Source organism: Tupaia chinensis, unplaced genomic scaffold, assembly GCF_000334495.1.
Source record: "Tupaia chinensis unplaced genomic scaffold, TupChi_1.0 Scaffold000415_1, whole genome shotgun sequence".
Classification (NCBI taxonomy): domain Eukaryota; kingdom Metazoa; phylum Chordata; class Mammalia; order Scandentia; family Tupaiidae; genus Tupaia; species Tupaia belangeri.
This window is the reverse complement of record NW_006159920.1, coordinates 552,318-568,002: the sequence shown is the minus strand read 5'-3', so window position 1 is coordinate 568,002 and position 15,685 is coordinate 552,318. Positions and strand designations below refer to the sequence as shown.

At 39.8% G+C, this 15,685-nt stretch overlaps 1 protein-coding gene across 2 annotated transcripts in view; it reads right to left on the bottom strand.

Annotated features, from left to right (window-relative positions):
- OSBPL11 (oxysterol binding protein like 11) overlaps positions 1-15,685 on the bottom strand; it is a 111,679-nt gene that overhangs the window by 62,493 nt on the left and 33,501 nt on the right. Inside the window, exons 4-6 of one of the 2 annotated variants that reach the window (XM_006154550.3) lie at positions 9,063-9,238; positions 7,236-7,315; positions 4,397-4,573 (exon numbers count right to left, since the gene is read on the bottom strand). In XM_006154550.3, the coding sequence (XP_006154612.1) occupies positions 4,397-4,573; positions 7,236-7,315; positions 9,063-9,238 (433 nt within the window). The remainder of the gene's footprint in view (positions 1-4,396; positions 4,574-7,235; positions 7,316-9,062; positions 9,239-15,685) is intronic. The other variant, XM_006154551.3, reaches the window with a different exon arrangement.

Here is a 15,685-nt window from a genome sequence, read left to right as displayed (position 1 = left end):
GAAGAAATTCACTGATAGGTGTCAGATTCCTCACAAGCACCTAACATTTAAGAAACAAGTTGCAAGTTTTGATGCAGTTATCAAATATAGCCACAACTATCTTAAAAGGCTATTATTAAAATGTTCCACTTTTTTCTATTCACATATCTGTGTAAGACCAAAATTCTGTCATATACTTTAGATTACTGCAATAGATTGAGCACAGAAGCAAAGGACAGTTCCACTGTATCCTATTAAGCCAGACATTGAAGAACTTGTAAAAATGTAAAACAATTCTATCTTTTTTATAATTATTTTCCTTGCTTTGGAAAAGATCATTACTTGACATAAAGACATGCTATTTTTATTAACAAGTAACAGATTAATTTTTTAAGTAAAATAAGCAAGTTTTCTTACCTTCTCAGTTTCAATTTTTTTTTTTAAGTTTTGTTATAGGGTATATGCGCTCGATGGAGAGAAAGGCAGAAAGAGAGAGAGAGCAAGGAATCACCCCTCGGAGAGATAGCTATGCCACAATCCTCTGTTCTCCAGTTTCCTCTTAGGAGTTTGAGCACATACCCAAAATACAGACACACACATGCCCAGTGTGTTTTTCAAGGCACTGGGTCCAGGACTTGGACCATGCAGTCAGTCATGTGGAATCCAGTCACCCTAACCACCATACCACCTGGTGGCCCCAATTTTAATTTCTAATAAGATAAAATATCAATAAATTTACTGGGGCCAACAGGTGGCATGTTGGTTAAGGGTGCTGAGTACTCCCACATGGCCAACCACGGTTCAAGTCCCTGGTGGCTTGCTTTCTCACTTTCCTGCTCTCTCTCTCTGTCCCTCTCCGGTCAAATTAAAATAAAAACCTAGTGAAGACACAGACACTCACCTAAGACTTTCTATTTTTTTCAGTTTTAGGAGCGTCAGTGGCACAGGGATTACCAAACAATGGTTAGCACACAGACCTTAGAATAATCACTGGAGTCACAATTCCAGGCGCGGCTGCCATGTAACTAATTAGTCAATTAACATTTGTCTTTCCCAAAGAGGTAGCTGTAAAACTTTGGGGATACGCTTTCTCTACACACAGTGACCATGTGACATGTTAAATATTAACATGCTATCGTAATGATATTAAAAGTGTGTTTAAAGACAAAACACTACAGAGTAAATATTATAAGCAATTAGGCCAGTGAGAATAACAAAACAATCTTTAGTGCAAGAAAGGTAAAAGTAGGTTAATTAAAGCCTTCACGACAATGCAGTCTCAGGACATCAGGTCACAAAGACCCAAGCACGACCAAGCCGAAGGCTTCCACCAAAGTTAAATCTCAAACACAAAAAAGCACCGGAAAGGGCCAGCCAAACGGCTGAGAGGCTAAGGCAGCTGGATCCCACGTGGCCAATTGTGTGATTTGAATCCCAGGGTCAGTGCTTGAAAGACTGCTGGGCACATGTTGTAATGTGCCCAAAGTCCCAACAGCAGCAGAAAGGAGAAGGAATTACAGCATGGCCATGCCCCCTGGGGAGTGATTTCTCCATTTCCCTCCTAACACTTTGTTTTATAGTGAGCACATATGCCCTATAGCAAAAAAAAAAAAAAAAAAAAAAAGCCTGAAAATGTACTGCAATCCATGACAACTATATTCTTTTCTAAAGCTTTTTTCTAAAGTATAGTATATAGAGAAGTACACAGATCACAAAGTGCATGTGCTTAATGAACTTCATAAGCCAAGCACACCATGTAACCAACAATCAAACCAAGAAACAGAATATTACCAGCATCCAGAAGTTCTGCTCCAATTTCACATAGCCATGATTGAAGAATTCCAAAAACACTGTGACTGCCCAATTTCTTTTTGATTGCCAGAGGGCACATGTATTCACCAGAAAGAGAGGAGGAAGAAAGCACCCTCCTACAAGGCATGGTCACACCACAATTTCTTCTCCTCCATTTCTCCATCCTGTTGAGACTTGGGGCATGCACGCAAACATATATGCACATGTGCTCAGTGTGTTTTTGAACTCACTGGGGCCAGGATTTAAATCAAGGCTGGCCATGTGGGATGTGGCTCCCTTAATCACTAGGCCATGGGTCCAATCCCTTGGCTGCCCAATTTTTAATGGTGAAGGAACATACTATGATATGTTGCTTCTAAACGCAACTATTTATTCCATCTCTACCTTTTTTTTTTTTTTTTTTTGAGTGAGAGAGGTTTTTGCTATAGGGCGTGTGCACTCGCCAGAAAGACAGAGGGACAGAAAGCGAGACAGCACCCCCCAGGGGGGATGGCCATGCTGCAATCCCTTCTCCTCCATTCTCCTCTCGGGATTTTGGGCACACATGCACACATGCCCAGTGTGTTTTTGACAATCAGGTCCAGTACTCAAACCGCAGTCGATTACATGGGAGCCCAGTGACACAGCCATTATGCCAACTGCTGGTCCCTATATGCACTATCTTAACATTTTTTTTTTTTTTTGCAATTTTTTCTATAGAGCTCATGCACTCACCAGAGACAGAGATAAAAAGCGAGAAATCAAACCCCCCAAGGGGAATGGCCACACCCCAATCCCTTCTCCTCCATTCTCTCCTCAGGATTTTGGGTACACACAAACACACATCTGGCATGGTTTTAGGCTTCTGCATCTAGAACTTGAACTGCAGTAAACCACATAGAAATCCAGCGATGTAACCATTATGCCATCTGCTGGTACCATTAACCACTTTTTTTTTTTTTAAAAGAACCACATAATACCATTTCCAGGCCAGCAGGTGGCATGGTGGTTATAGGAACTGGATTCCCACATTGTCGATGACAGTTTGAGTCCTGGATCTGGTGGCTTGCTTTCTCATTTTCCCTTTCTGTCTGTCTGTCTGGTCAAATTAAAAAATAATAAGAACAATGGAGATAAATAAATTAATAAATAAATAATATTTTTTAAAAAAATAAAAAACCAAGTAATACCATTTATAAATTATTTTTAAGAATTATTTTATTTAACTTTATTCATTATTATTATTATTATTACTATCAATTTGACCAGAGGGGGAAAGAGAAAGGGAAAGTGAAAAAGCAACCTGCCAGGGCCAGGACTCAAACCACGGTCAGCCATGTGGGAGGTCAGTACTAAGGCACTGGACTACCACGTCACCTGCTGCCCCACCCAACCACTTTCAATGCTTCCTTTTTCTCCACTCTAGATTAAGACAGAAGCAACCTCGTTTCCTTAAAACACAGACACTGATATTTACCTAAGTATCAAACTAAATATCATCATCGTGAATATTAAAAATATATTGGTTTATGAAAAAGTCTTTGGAACTATAAACTTTTTAACAGAACTAGAAATTGAACCAAAAGCTATCTCTGCATACCTGAAGCATGTTACTTCACCTCTCTAAACCTTAATTTCTTCATCTGTAAACACAACCCAAAATAATGTGTAGAGGGTACACTCTCCCCAGCCTCTTGCCTTGAACCCTTATTTGCACCAACCTACTGTAGAAGTATCTGTAAACATTTCCAAATTTAAGTCAGTAAACAATGACTAGAATACTGAGAAACTACTGAACTGCATCCTTTATTAATTAGAATAGAATTACTTGGTACTCAGTTTTAAAGAGAAAAAGAAATGGCAAAAATCAACATCAGGATTTAACTGTTCTTTGTGAATGTGTGAAACTTTCCATATATATTGGTTTTTAAAAAAAGAGATTCTGGGCCAGCTCATGGCCTGCTTATTACATACACTGGATTCCACATAGCCAACTGCACAGCTCAAGTCTCAAACTCAGTGGCTTGAAAAACATGCCAGGCATGTGTATGTGCATGCCCCAAATCTCCTAAAGTAAAAAAGAGACGGAGGAGAAGGGATTAGAGTTTGACCATTCCCCAAGGTGGGTGCTTTCTCACTTTGCCTCTCTTTCTGTGCCTCTCTCCAGCGAGCACGCATACCCTGTGGTAATTTTTTTAATAAAAGAAAGAGAATCACTTCTTTGGTTATACAGCCTTCCCACTAGGCTCAAGAACCCTTTCATCACAAATACTACATCAAAGGAGTTTGTACTCTTACTTAAGAGCTGAAAGATAGGATTTTGAAAAAAGTGTACCTAACACACAGTTGACAGAATGAGGAAACTTTGAATGCTATATATATAAAATTGGGTAATCTTTATGACTTAAAAATTATTTCATTATACTAGACGGGAAACAATGAGGGCACCAGAAGATACAAATATTGTGTCATAGGAAAAGTCATGACATATTTTTGCATAGAAAAACAAAAAAATACATCATGACTTCTCTGACAACTTAATAATATTTACAACAGTTCTGTGATAAAAATCAAGCAAGCAAGATACCATTGTGTGAATTTTAACTTGGTTTTACTGCATACTTACTTCTCTGACTTCCACAAGATGATCTGGTGGCAAATGGGCTCTTTTGCTCACTGATTGCAGTTTGGAATGTCCAACATTAAAAAAAGAAATGGCATTTTGACTAGGTCTCCTCTGGGATATAGGAGAATTACCACTCGATGCAAGTGAGAAGCTCCGTGACTTCAGAGGAGGATTGTTCTGTTAGACAAAGAAATTATTCCTTTATTTTTTTCTCTTAGTTTAGACTTTCTAATCATCAAACTACCATATACTTGAGGCCTACAAAAAAAAAAGTAATAAATCTCAGAATTGATCAAAAGCACTTTGCTGAAGATGAAAAAATTTAAGATATTTAGAATTTAAGCATTTCACACATCTCCTAATAGCCTGGTAAGTCATTTAGAAAGCTAACCTCCAGTTTTTCGCTATGAAGGGATTTTTTTGAGATTTCACAAATTTTTTTTTTTCTGAGACGTTTTCGCTAGAGGGCGCGTGCGCTTGCCAGAAAGACGGAGAGAGACAGAGAGATAGAAAGCGAGAAATCACCCCCCAGGGGGGATGGCCATGCCGCAATCCCTTCTCTTCCATTCTCCTCTTGGGATCTTGGGCACGCACGCACACGCGCCCGGCTTGAGTTTAAGTCACAGAGTCCAGGACTTGAACCGCAGTCGACTACGTGGGAGTCCAGTGACATAGCCATTACGCTAACTGCTGGTCCCAAGATTTCACAAATATTAGAGTAACAAAAATTCTCTAGTTTTAGTGTTTTTTTTTTAAAGATCATTGCCATAGAGCAGGTGAACTTACAAGAGATGGTAAGAGAGAAAATGAGAAATCATCCCTCAAGGGGATGGCCATAGTGCAATCCCTTCTCTATTCTCCTCTCAAGATTTTGGACACGCACATACATGCACCCACTACAATGAGACTACCAGGTCTGGGACTGGAACCACAGTTGGGCATGTGGAAGTCCAGCACCTTAAACACCATGTCACCTACTGGCCCCTCTAATTTCTGATTTTTATACACTATGATTAGTGCAAAAAGTATACTCAGCAATACACAACACAATGTATTTTTTACTGTAACAGGCAAATACCTCAGGAACAAACTAGCACCTTTTGATCACTGACAAACACTGGAAGCTTGCAGTGTGAGTAAAGCTATCATGTCAGGTTTCCTGAACACTAGCTGTAGGCCTAAATTGCAAACAATTTTTAAAAATTGCAACTGCAGTATTGTATTCTAGACATTGCTGCTTAATAGGCTGAAGCCACTTGAGAGGCCTAGGTTCAATCCCCACCTACTCAAAAAGACCACACACAGTTGGTGCATACCTGTGGTCTCAACTACTCTTAGGAGGCTGAGGTAGGAGAACTGTCACATAGTGAGGCCCTATCTTTTAAAAAACAGAACAAAAAACCACCTTAACACACACACACACACACACACACACACACACACACACATACACACATATACACTTACTTAGAGGGTAAGAATGAAAGAAAAAAATAGAAGTCGTAGATGTCATATCATCTACATAGAGAATTCCTTAAATATGCTGCTTATCCTCAGATTTCTTTCTTCCTTCCTTTCTTTTTTTTTAAGGTTTTTGCCACAGGCACATGCACTTGCCAGAGAAAAAAAGAAATCACCCCTCAAGAGTGATGGCCACACTGCAATCTTTTCTCCTCGATGCTCCTCTTGGGGTTTGGGGAACATACACGCACACACACTCCACATGATTTTCAAGCCACCAGGTCTGGAACTCAAACCATGGTGGGAATTCAGCACCTTAACCACCATGTCACCTGCTACGCCGCCCTCAGATTTCAAGTAGTAAGACTCCTTTTTTTTGGTTAAACTATAAAAATACATTCCAAAGAAGATACAAGGGGATTTCAAAAATCTCACATAAAAGTGGAATAAAAGAGCTTATTTTGGTCCAAAAAAATTTAGAAATCCATGCATAGTTTTTTCATAATATGCATTATTCATGAACTTTTTAAAGACCCCTGCATATACAAGTGACTAAGCTATATAAGCGCATGAAAAGATGCTCAACATGATTAGTCATTAGGGAGATGAAAACCTTAGGAGTCTACTTTACACCCAACAGGATTACTATACCAATTTTTTAAAGGACAATGACAAGTGGTGGCAAAGATTAGAGAAACTGGAACCCTCACACCTTGCTGGTGGGAATGTAAGACGGTATGGCCACTTTGGAAAACAGTTTGGCTGTAGCTCAAAAAGTTAAGCATAGAACTACCATGTAATCCAGCAATTCCATTCCTTTATGCACGTCCTAGAGAACTGAGAACGTATGTTCACACAGAAAGCTGAACACAACTGCTCATGTAGTGCTATTCATAATACCTATAAAATGGAAACCCAAATGTTCATAAACTAATGAATGGATAAACAAAACGTAATATATCCACGTAACGGAATATTATTCAGCCTTCAAAAAGAAATAAAGTACTGATCGATGTAATAGCATGGATAAACCTTGAAAACATTATGGTAAGTAAAAGAAGCAAGATGCAACCAACCACATACTATATGATTCCATTTACTTGGAATGCCCAGAAACAGACAAATGTGTGAAAACAGTACTCATAAGGGATTTGGAAAGGGGAGAATCAGGAGTGACTGCTAACAGGTATGGGCTTTTGGAGGTAGGACAAAAACGTTCTGCAATTAGACACACAACCTTATGAACATAATAAAAATCACGGGATTGCACACTTTTAAAAGGGTAACTTTTAAGGTACATCTCAATTTCAAAATGTAAAAACACCAAAAAATACTTTGCTCGGTTTTGCGCAGTAATAGCGCATGTGAGTCCACATACCTTTCCGATCGCTTCAGTGTGGTGCTGTGTACATATCTGAAGCCTGCTAACCCAGTGCTGTCGCTCTTTAGCATCTGTGGCTGATAAAAAGAATGTGAAAGTTATCGACTTTTACAGTACTTTTGGAATACAATTAAGAGTCTATGATATAAAGACTAGGTGACTGAAAAACAGAGATTGGTGTCCTAATCCACCAGCAAATGTCTCTGGCTGGAAGAAGGTAGAAAAGAGGCCAAAGTATTAACCACATGAGGGAACACAATAGCTGGATGTGGATATTTTATAAGGAGGATGAATTACAAGCAGCCAGGTGGGAATATGAGACTGGCATGTCTTAAGTTCCTCAGAAAAATATGCTCTTATTTAAAAAAATAATCTTTATTACAGATTTGATATGTGATCAATGCTTTCAGATCTGTAGAAGCATGTTTAAATAGGATTACCATTATAATTTGTGTACTTATTAAAAACACAAACTTCTATGCAGATTAAATTTATCTTTTTTTAATTTTTAAAATTTATTCATTTATTTCTTTTTTAATTTGACCAGAAAGAGACACAGAGAGGGAGAGAAAGAGAGAGTCAGAAAGCAATCCGCCTGGTCTGGGGCTCGAACCATGATCAGTCATGTAGGAGTGTCCAGCACCTTAACCAGCACACCACCTGCTGGTCCCCAAATTAAATTTATCTTAACAGAAGTTATACTTTATTTTAACGAATATGGACATTTTAACCAAACTATGTACATTAGCTACTGTAAACTGCAAAGAGGGCATACAAACCAAATCGAGTAAAGGGGAAAATACATCTCTATGGCAGACGTAAAAACAGCATTTAGAGACCAGCAGTTGGCAAAATGGCTGTGTCGCTGGACTCCCACATAGTTGACCACGGTCTGAGTCCCGGACCCAGAGGCTTAAACTCACACTGGGCGCATGTGCGTGCATGCTCAAGATCCCGAGAGGACAATGGAGAAGGGACTGCAGCATGGACATCCTCCCTGGGGGTCTATATTTTCATTGGGGGTGGACTATGGCATAAAGACCCAGTTGAAGAAGCTTGTCTCTCTGTCTCTCTCATGAAAGAAATAAACAAACTATTAAAAAGTTTGTTTTGGAACCAGCAGGTGGCATAGTGGTTTAAGGCACTGGACACTCTCACATGGCTGACCATGGTGTAAGTCTCAGACCTGGTGGCTTTCCTTCTCTCTTTCTGTGTGTGTGTGTGTGTGTTTGTGTCTGTCTCTCTCTGGTCAAGTTAAAATAAATGAATGAATAAATCAAATTAAATAAACAAGTCTTAAAAAAAAAAAGTGTGTTTTTAGATTTTCCATAATGAGGGTTTCAGTTACACAATTTTTATTTTATTTGTGATAGGCAGCATGTGCAGGAAAGAGAGAGAGAAAAGGAGGGAGGCACCCTCCCCTCCATAAGGTCTATCACACTTTCTTACTTCAGCTTGTCGGGAACCTGGGCATGTGCACACACACACCTGGCATGTTTTCAGGTCAACCCAAATATTCAAACCCATGGTTGGCCATTAGGCTTCCAGCACTGCAGTTCAGTTTGCTACCGACTCTGCCACCAGGTTGAGCCAAGTTACAACAGACATTTTAGAGGGCCCAATACTAAACTGACTTGTTCACTGACCCACTTGATAAAAACAACTGAAACATGTCATAAATCCTCAAAGCAGTTCCAAGATTCAGAATATTGTGTCTGTATCACTGATGACATTCGTTTCTATTTCCTAAACCCAACTGAAGACAGGTCAGGACATCATCGTCTCGAAGAGAAAAGCAGCGCAGTAATTTCACCTCTGTCATACCTCTGAGTTTATACTGTTCCCCACTGGCAGCGTTTACAGTGAAGGTGTGAGAGTCCTCATCACTGGGTGATATTACAGCTCCTGCCAGCTGCAAAGTACCTCTGGGTTTTTGGTTTCTAGACTGTTCATTCACAAAGTACTCCAGTAGTCCAGCTTCATTGTTTAAAACAAAAAACCTGTAATGATTTTCAAAAAGTCACAATTTTTAAACAGTTCTCCTAGCCAAACTAAAGCAAAGCAAATGTCACTCACACACCTTCGATGTTAAAAAAATAAAACTCAAAGGCATTTTAATAAGTACTTGAATGACTAGGTCGAATTTCCTCACAGTAAAGGATTATTGAAAAATTGAATGAGTTTATCAATAAAAGATAGAAAACCTTTAGCTTAGAGATAAGAGTTTAATAAGAGAAAAGGCACATCAGTTAATCTGCAAAAGGAACAAAGAGCAATGACCTTTCCAGGGGGAAGATTTCTCTCCAGAAATCATTAGTGGAGAGGTAAATTGCCCAAAGTCAAATGACAGTGAAAATTCTTATTTAAGATTCACTGGAAACCAAAATATGCTCTAAGGTGAACTAAATGCTAGATAAGAAACTAATCTGATTTAAGATTAAATCAGGGGGACTGGTTTGATTCCTGGACCAACCTAAAAGCCAAGTTCACTGATGTGTTCCTATAGTCTCAGCGACTTGGGTGGCAGAGGCAGGAGGATCTCAACAGTCTTTTTTTTAAAGATTGAGTCAGTGAAATATGCAATAAGAATAACCTCAGGGCAGAACGATTTTGTGAATGTATCATTAAACAGGTCAAAACTAAAGATTACTTATCCTGTTTAAAAATGAAAAAGCTGCAACTGGAGATCAGATACATAAGGAACTTGAAACTAAATGATGAAATACTGATACACTTGAGAAAAGAATTTGATGGAATACTGATGTGCTCTGGAAAAGAATCTGATGTTCTAATTCAATTCTAGATGAACTACTTTAGGAAATATTTTCATTCAGATCTCAATTTAAGTAGTACAATAGTCCTTTTCTTTTAAATAATATTCTAAAAAAATTCCAACCGTGGGTCCAGCAGGTAGTCTAGTGGTTAAGGCACTAGACTCTCACATGGCCGACCATGTTCGAGTTCTGAACCCGGTACCTGAAATTCACCCCAGGAATGTATGCGTGTGCGCCCAAAATCCTGAAAGGAGAATGGAGTAGAAGGGATTGTAGTATGGCCATCCCCTCAGTGGGTGATTTCTCACCTGTCTCTCTCTGGTGAGCGCATGTACCTTATAGCAAAAATCTCTAATAAAAGTTCCAACTATTTAAAATTCATGTTTGAATTTGAAGAAATTTGGCATTCTACATGATTTTTCAACTTCTGTTGACTTAGTGTCATAAAACATATAAATTAATTTCAATGTTTTTCAGCTCATTAATTTTTAGTGGAGTAAATATTTCTCATGTGTTTAATGACCATCTATAGTTTTACTTACTGAACTGCCATTTTTTACCTTTTCATTTTTATTATTTTTTTAAGAGATTTTTGGTATAGGGCACATGTTCCTTCTGGAGAGACAGAGAGACAGAAAGCAAGAAATCACTCTCCCCAAGGGTGGGGGGTGATGGTCACACTGACATCCCTTCTACTCCATTCTCCTCCCAGGATTTTGGTCACGCCTGCACACAAGCCCGTACACACAACCAACGTGAGTTTCAAGCCATAGGGTCTGGGATTCAAACTGCAGTCAGCTAGGAGGAAGTCCAACACCTTAACTGCTATACCACCTGCAGGACCCATTTTTGACCATTTTTAATAGGACTGTTTATTTTTATTTTTCCAAAGATCTGAAGGAATTATATGAATTAAGTTAGCCATTAACATCATCTTAAATTTCTAAAATAGATGCCCTGTCCACAGTAAAATGCCTATGTAAATTTGTACAAAAATTCATCAAAAAGAGTAAAGATTCTGTTAGCAAGAAAGCAAACTCTAGAGCAAACTAAAAATCACTAAGTTATATAAATAGGTAAATTTTACAATATGTGAATTAAATTTCGGTTAAACTGTTAATAAAAAGAACAAAGGAAGAAAAGAAAGAAATTTCTTCTCAGTGCTCCAAGAAATAAGTATAATTCATTTCAAACAGGAAAATAAAAATGACTAGTCTCTTCTAAGTAGTCAATTCAAAGACAATTTAGAGTATAACATACTTGAAAATCTCAAGTTTGCAGCAAACTCCTATTTCTTTCTTTTTTTTAAATTATTTTTTAAATTTAACTTTATTTATTTTTTTAGTTTAATTGGACCAGAGAGAGACAGAGTAAGAGAAAGAAAGAGAGGGAAAGTGAGAAAGGAAGCCACCAGGTCTGGGACTTGAACCATGGCTGGCCATGTGGGAGTCCAGCGACCTTAATCACCACGCCACCTATTGGCCCCATTCTTTCTTTTTTAATTGCCAGAGGGTATGTGCACTTGCCAGAGAGAGAAAGAAATAGCACCTCCTAATGGGGCGTGGTCACTCTACAATCCCTACTCCTCCACTTGTCCATCCAGTTGGGATTCTGAACAAGTACGCACATGCCATGTCTTTTTCAAACCACCAGGGCTGGAATTCCTGTTGCACCATTGGCCGTGTAGGATCTGGTTTCCTTAACCACCAGGCCACTGGGCCAGCCTGAACTTATATTTCTTACTGCGAGTGCACCAGCACAAATTTCCAATCTGAGTGGTACTCACTAGATATACAGAAAGTAATTTTGAGAAGGGATTGGTAAAATGATAGAAATAAACCAATAAATGATTATCTTTTCAACACCAAAATGATGCTATGGACCCATGAGCGATAACGGCACTTTGGAATATCTTAATCAATGCAAATGTTTAATGCAAATGTTTAAATGATTAATGCAAATATTCTCCTGATCTCTCCTTACAGAGAGATACCTTACAAAATGTGTAGATTAGGGAGAGAGAGACAATCCATATAGTGAGGCAACAAGAAGGCTATTTTGTCCAAAAGACTCTCAAGGCAGGCATTTTTTATTAGCATGTTGGCCTAACCAATAAGCTAAAGAAATGCAGAAACAGAGGGCCAGGAGATGGCATAGTGGTTATGTCACTGGAATACCACATGGCCAATCACAGTTTGAGTCCCGGACCTGGTGGTTTGAAAATCACACTGGGTGAGTGTGCATGTGCGCCTAAGATACCAGAAGGAGAATGGAGAAGGCACTGTGGCATGGCCATCCCCCCTGGGGGGTGATTCCTCACTTTTCCTCTCACTGTCTCTGTCTCTGTCTCTCTCTGGCAAGCACACATGCCCTATGGCAAAAAACCTCTTAAAAAAAGGAAGAGAGAAAGAGAGAAAGAGAGAGAGAGAGAGAGAGAAACAAACAAACAAACAAACAAACAAACAAAGGTTTCTCATAGCAGGGGAATCTAAGATTCAGCATTAGCCTTTACATGTAGGAAATCCACCTAGACTGTTAAGATGGTTAAGACAGCCATAATTATTTAATTTTTCACAATTTCAAAATAACAAATACTACCAGTTCTGGGAAATAACTAATCTTTGGGATGGCCCACATCTTAAGTGAACTATCATCCAATACAACTTTAATCTGAAAAATATTAAAATTGAAAATATGTCTCATGATGATAAGAATAAACTTTAATGACAGTTTCAGATGGGAAGACAACCATGTGCTGTTGGGACCATCCGGGGGCTCTAATGCTCAGTGTGTACAGAACTACACAGGAAGCAATCTCACCTTCAGGTGTGAGTCCCTGCAACACATTCTTAACGGTTCTGTTTCCCTCACTTCATTCGATCTACACGTTCCCTGCTGAGGACCCATATATCCGCGCTGTAACACAAGACTTCCAGCCAGGTAGGCGGAAAATAGAAGAAAACATTTCCTCTAAGGTGGGCCTCCTGCAGACAAACTGATAAGCTGACTTCTTCGATGAAGCAAGTTGGTCAAGGGCTGTGTTCACAGTCACAAATGGACATCAGCTGTCTTCATCCCCACATTTCCTGCTGTTGTTAAAACTGCCCTTTTTTCTTTTACTTTTTCTTTTTTTAAAAAAATTTTGCCACAGCGCGCATGTGCTCACCACAGAGAGACAGAGAAAAAGTGGGAGAGCAGCCCCCGCCCCAGGGGGACAGCCATGCTGCAATTTCTTCTCCATTTCTCCATCCTTTTGGGCACACATGAACACAAATCCAGTGGGGTTTTCAAGCCACCAGGTTGGGACTCAGACCGCACAATGAGCCATGTGGTACCCAGACACCTTAACTACCACACTGATGCCGAAATGGCCTCTTACACAGCTAGAGTGGGAAAAGGCAGCAGCTCTACCCCGTCCTCAAGTACCCCATCCTCACTGTATCTGCTCGCTAACGCCCTAGGCAACCAGTGGCTCCACCAGTGTTTTGGGTAGCCTCTCTCGTACAGTGATACAAGCACCTGCCCCTTCTTCCCACGGTCTCAAGTTGCCGCTGACCTGAAATGCCATTTTAAACGTATACTAAGTCTTCTAGGGTTAGTCTGTTTTGGAGGATTTTGGGGTTGGGGGGATTTTTTTTTTTTTTTTTGTGGAGGGGTTTTTTTTTTCTATAGGGGGTGTGAGAGTTTTTTTTTTTTTGCTATAGGGTGTGTACACTTGCCAGAAAGACAAGGAGGGACAGAAAGTGAGAAGTCACCCCCAAGGGAGTATGGCCAGATCACAGTCCCTTCTCCTCCACTCTCCTCTCAGGATCTTGGGCACGCATGCACATGCGCCCAGTGTGAGTTTAAGGCCAGGTCCAGGACTTTAACAGTGATTGACTACATGAGAGTCCAGTGACATAGCCATTACGCCAACTGCTGGTCCCTGTTTTTTGGTTTTTTTTTTTAGTATTTGTTTTGCTATAGGGTACATGCACTTGGCAGAGAGAGACAGATATTAATAGAAAGAAAGGAAAGGGAGAAATTGCCCGGGGGGGTGGGGGGAGCTCACTATAATCCCTTCTCCCTTGTAATTTTGGGCACAGCCCAAAACCCTGGCATGTCTTTCAAGCCATTGGGTCTGGGACTCGAACCGTGCAGTTGGCCACTTGGGATTCTATGCCTTAACCTCCAGTTCACCTGCTGGACATTTTGGGGCTTTTTCACTCTGTTCCATTTGTGAGGCTTTCTCAATAATATTATATGATGGACATTGCAAGAAAGAACAAAAAACAGTGCTAAAAACAAATTACATAAAATTCTTAAAAATTAATATTCTTTATATTATTTGAATATATAAGTCTTCAAAAATCTTATATAAAAACTGGGATAGAAAACAAAACGGAAAGCCTCCCTTGACACTACTTTTTTTAGATAAGAAATGAGAATCCTAGAGAACTAGCACTTTAAAGTCAACAGGAATTATGGCCTTCTAAGTTTTCATATCCAGTCTTGACCTCACATATAATCTCCAGTTTCCCCTCCATCAACCCTATTCAAACTTCCTAATGTTGGGACCAGCAGATGGCATTCTGGTTACATCACTGGACTCCCATGGAGTCGGTCACGGTTCAAGTCCCAGACCTGGTACCTTGAAACTCATGCCAGGCACATGGGCATGAATGCCCAAGATCCTGGAAAGAGAATGGAGAAGGGATTATAGTGTGGCCATCCCCTCCGGGGAGTGATTTCTCGCTTTCTGTCTCTCTATCTCTCTGGTGAGCACATGCACCCTATAGCAAAAACCTTTCTTAAAAAAATTAAAACAAGGGACCAGCAGTTAGCGTAATGGCTATGTTGCTGGACTCCCATGAAGTCGACCGCAGTTTGAGTCCTGGACCTGGTGGCTTAAACTCACGCTGGGCACACATGCATGCATGCCCGCCCAAGATCCCAAGAGGAGAATGGAGGAGAAGGGATCACAGCATGGTCATCTCCCCTGGGGAAAAATGTCTCGCGTTCTGTTTCTCTGTCTCTCTCTGTCTTTCTGGCGAGCACGTGTGCCCTATAGCAAAAACCTTTCCAAAAACAAAACAAAAATAATTTCCCTAACCTTACTCCATACTAACATGGTTCAAACTCCCTTACTTATTTATTTATTAGAATTATTTTATTTATTTAATTTTGTTATTATTTTTTATTTGATCAGAGAGAAAGGGAAAGGGAAAATTAGAAAGCAAGCCACCAGGTCCTGGACTCAAACAAGCAGTTGGCCAGGTTGAGAGTCTAGTGCCTTAACCATGCCACCTACTGGCCCGAATCTTACTTTTTTTTTTTAAATTTTATTCATCATCATCATTATTTTTTTTTAATTTGACCAGAGAGTGAGAGAAAAAGGGAAAGTGAGAAAACAAGCTTCCAGGTCCAGGACTTGAACCAGTACAGCCATATGGAAGCCAAGCACTCCTACCATGATGCCACCTGCTGCCTCCGACCTTCACTTTAAAAAAGAAAATCACATTTTTCATCAGAACTTCTATTCTTTACAGTGTATGAAAACTATTCTTTCATTTACTGGTTGTTTAAGCCAGGTACCCAGCTTCTGTTACATCGTGGCCCAAAGTAGAAGTATCCAATAACATGTGAATTAGAAATAGCATGGCCGGCCCACCTGGGCCCGGCTGCGGGCCCCCG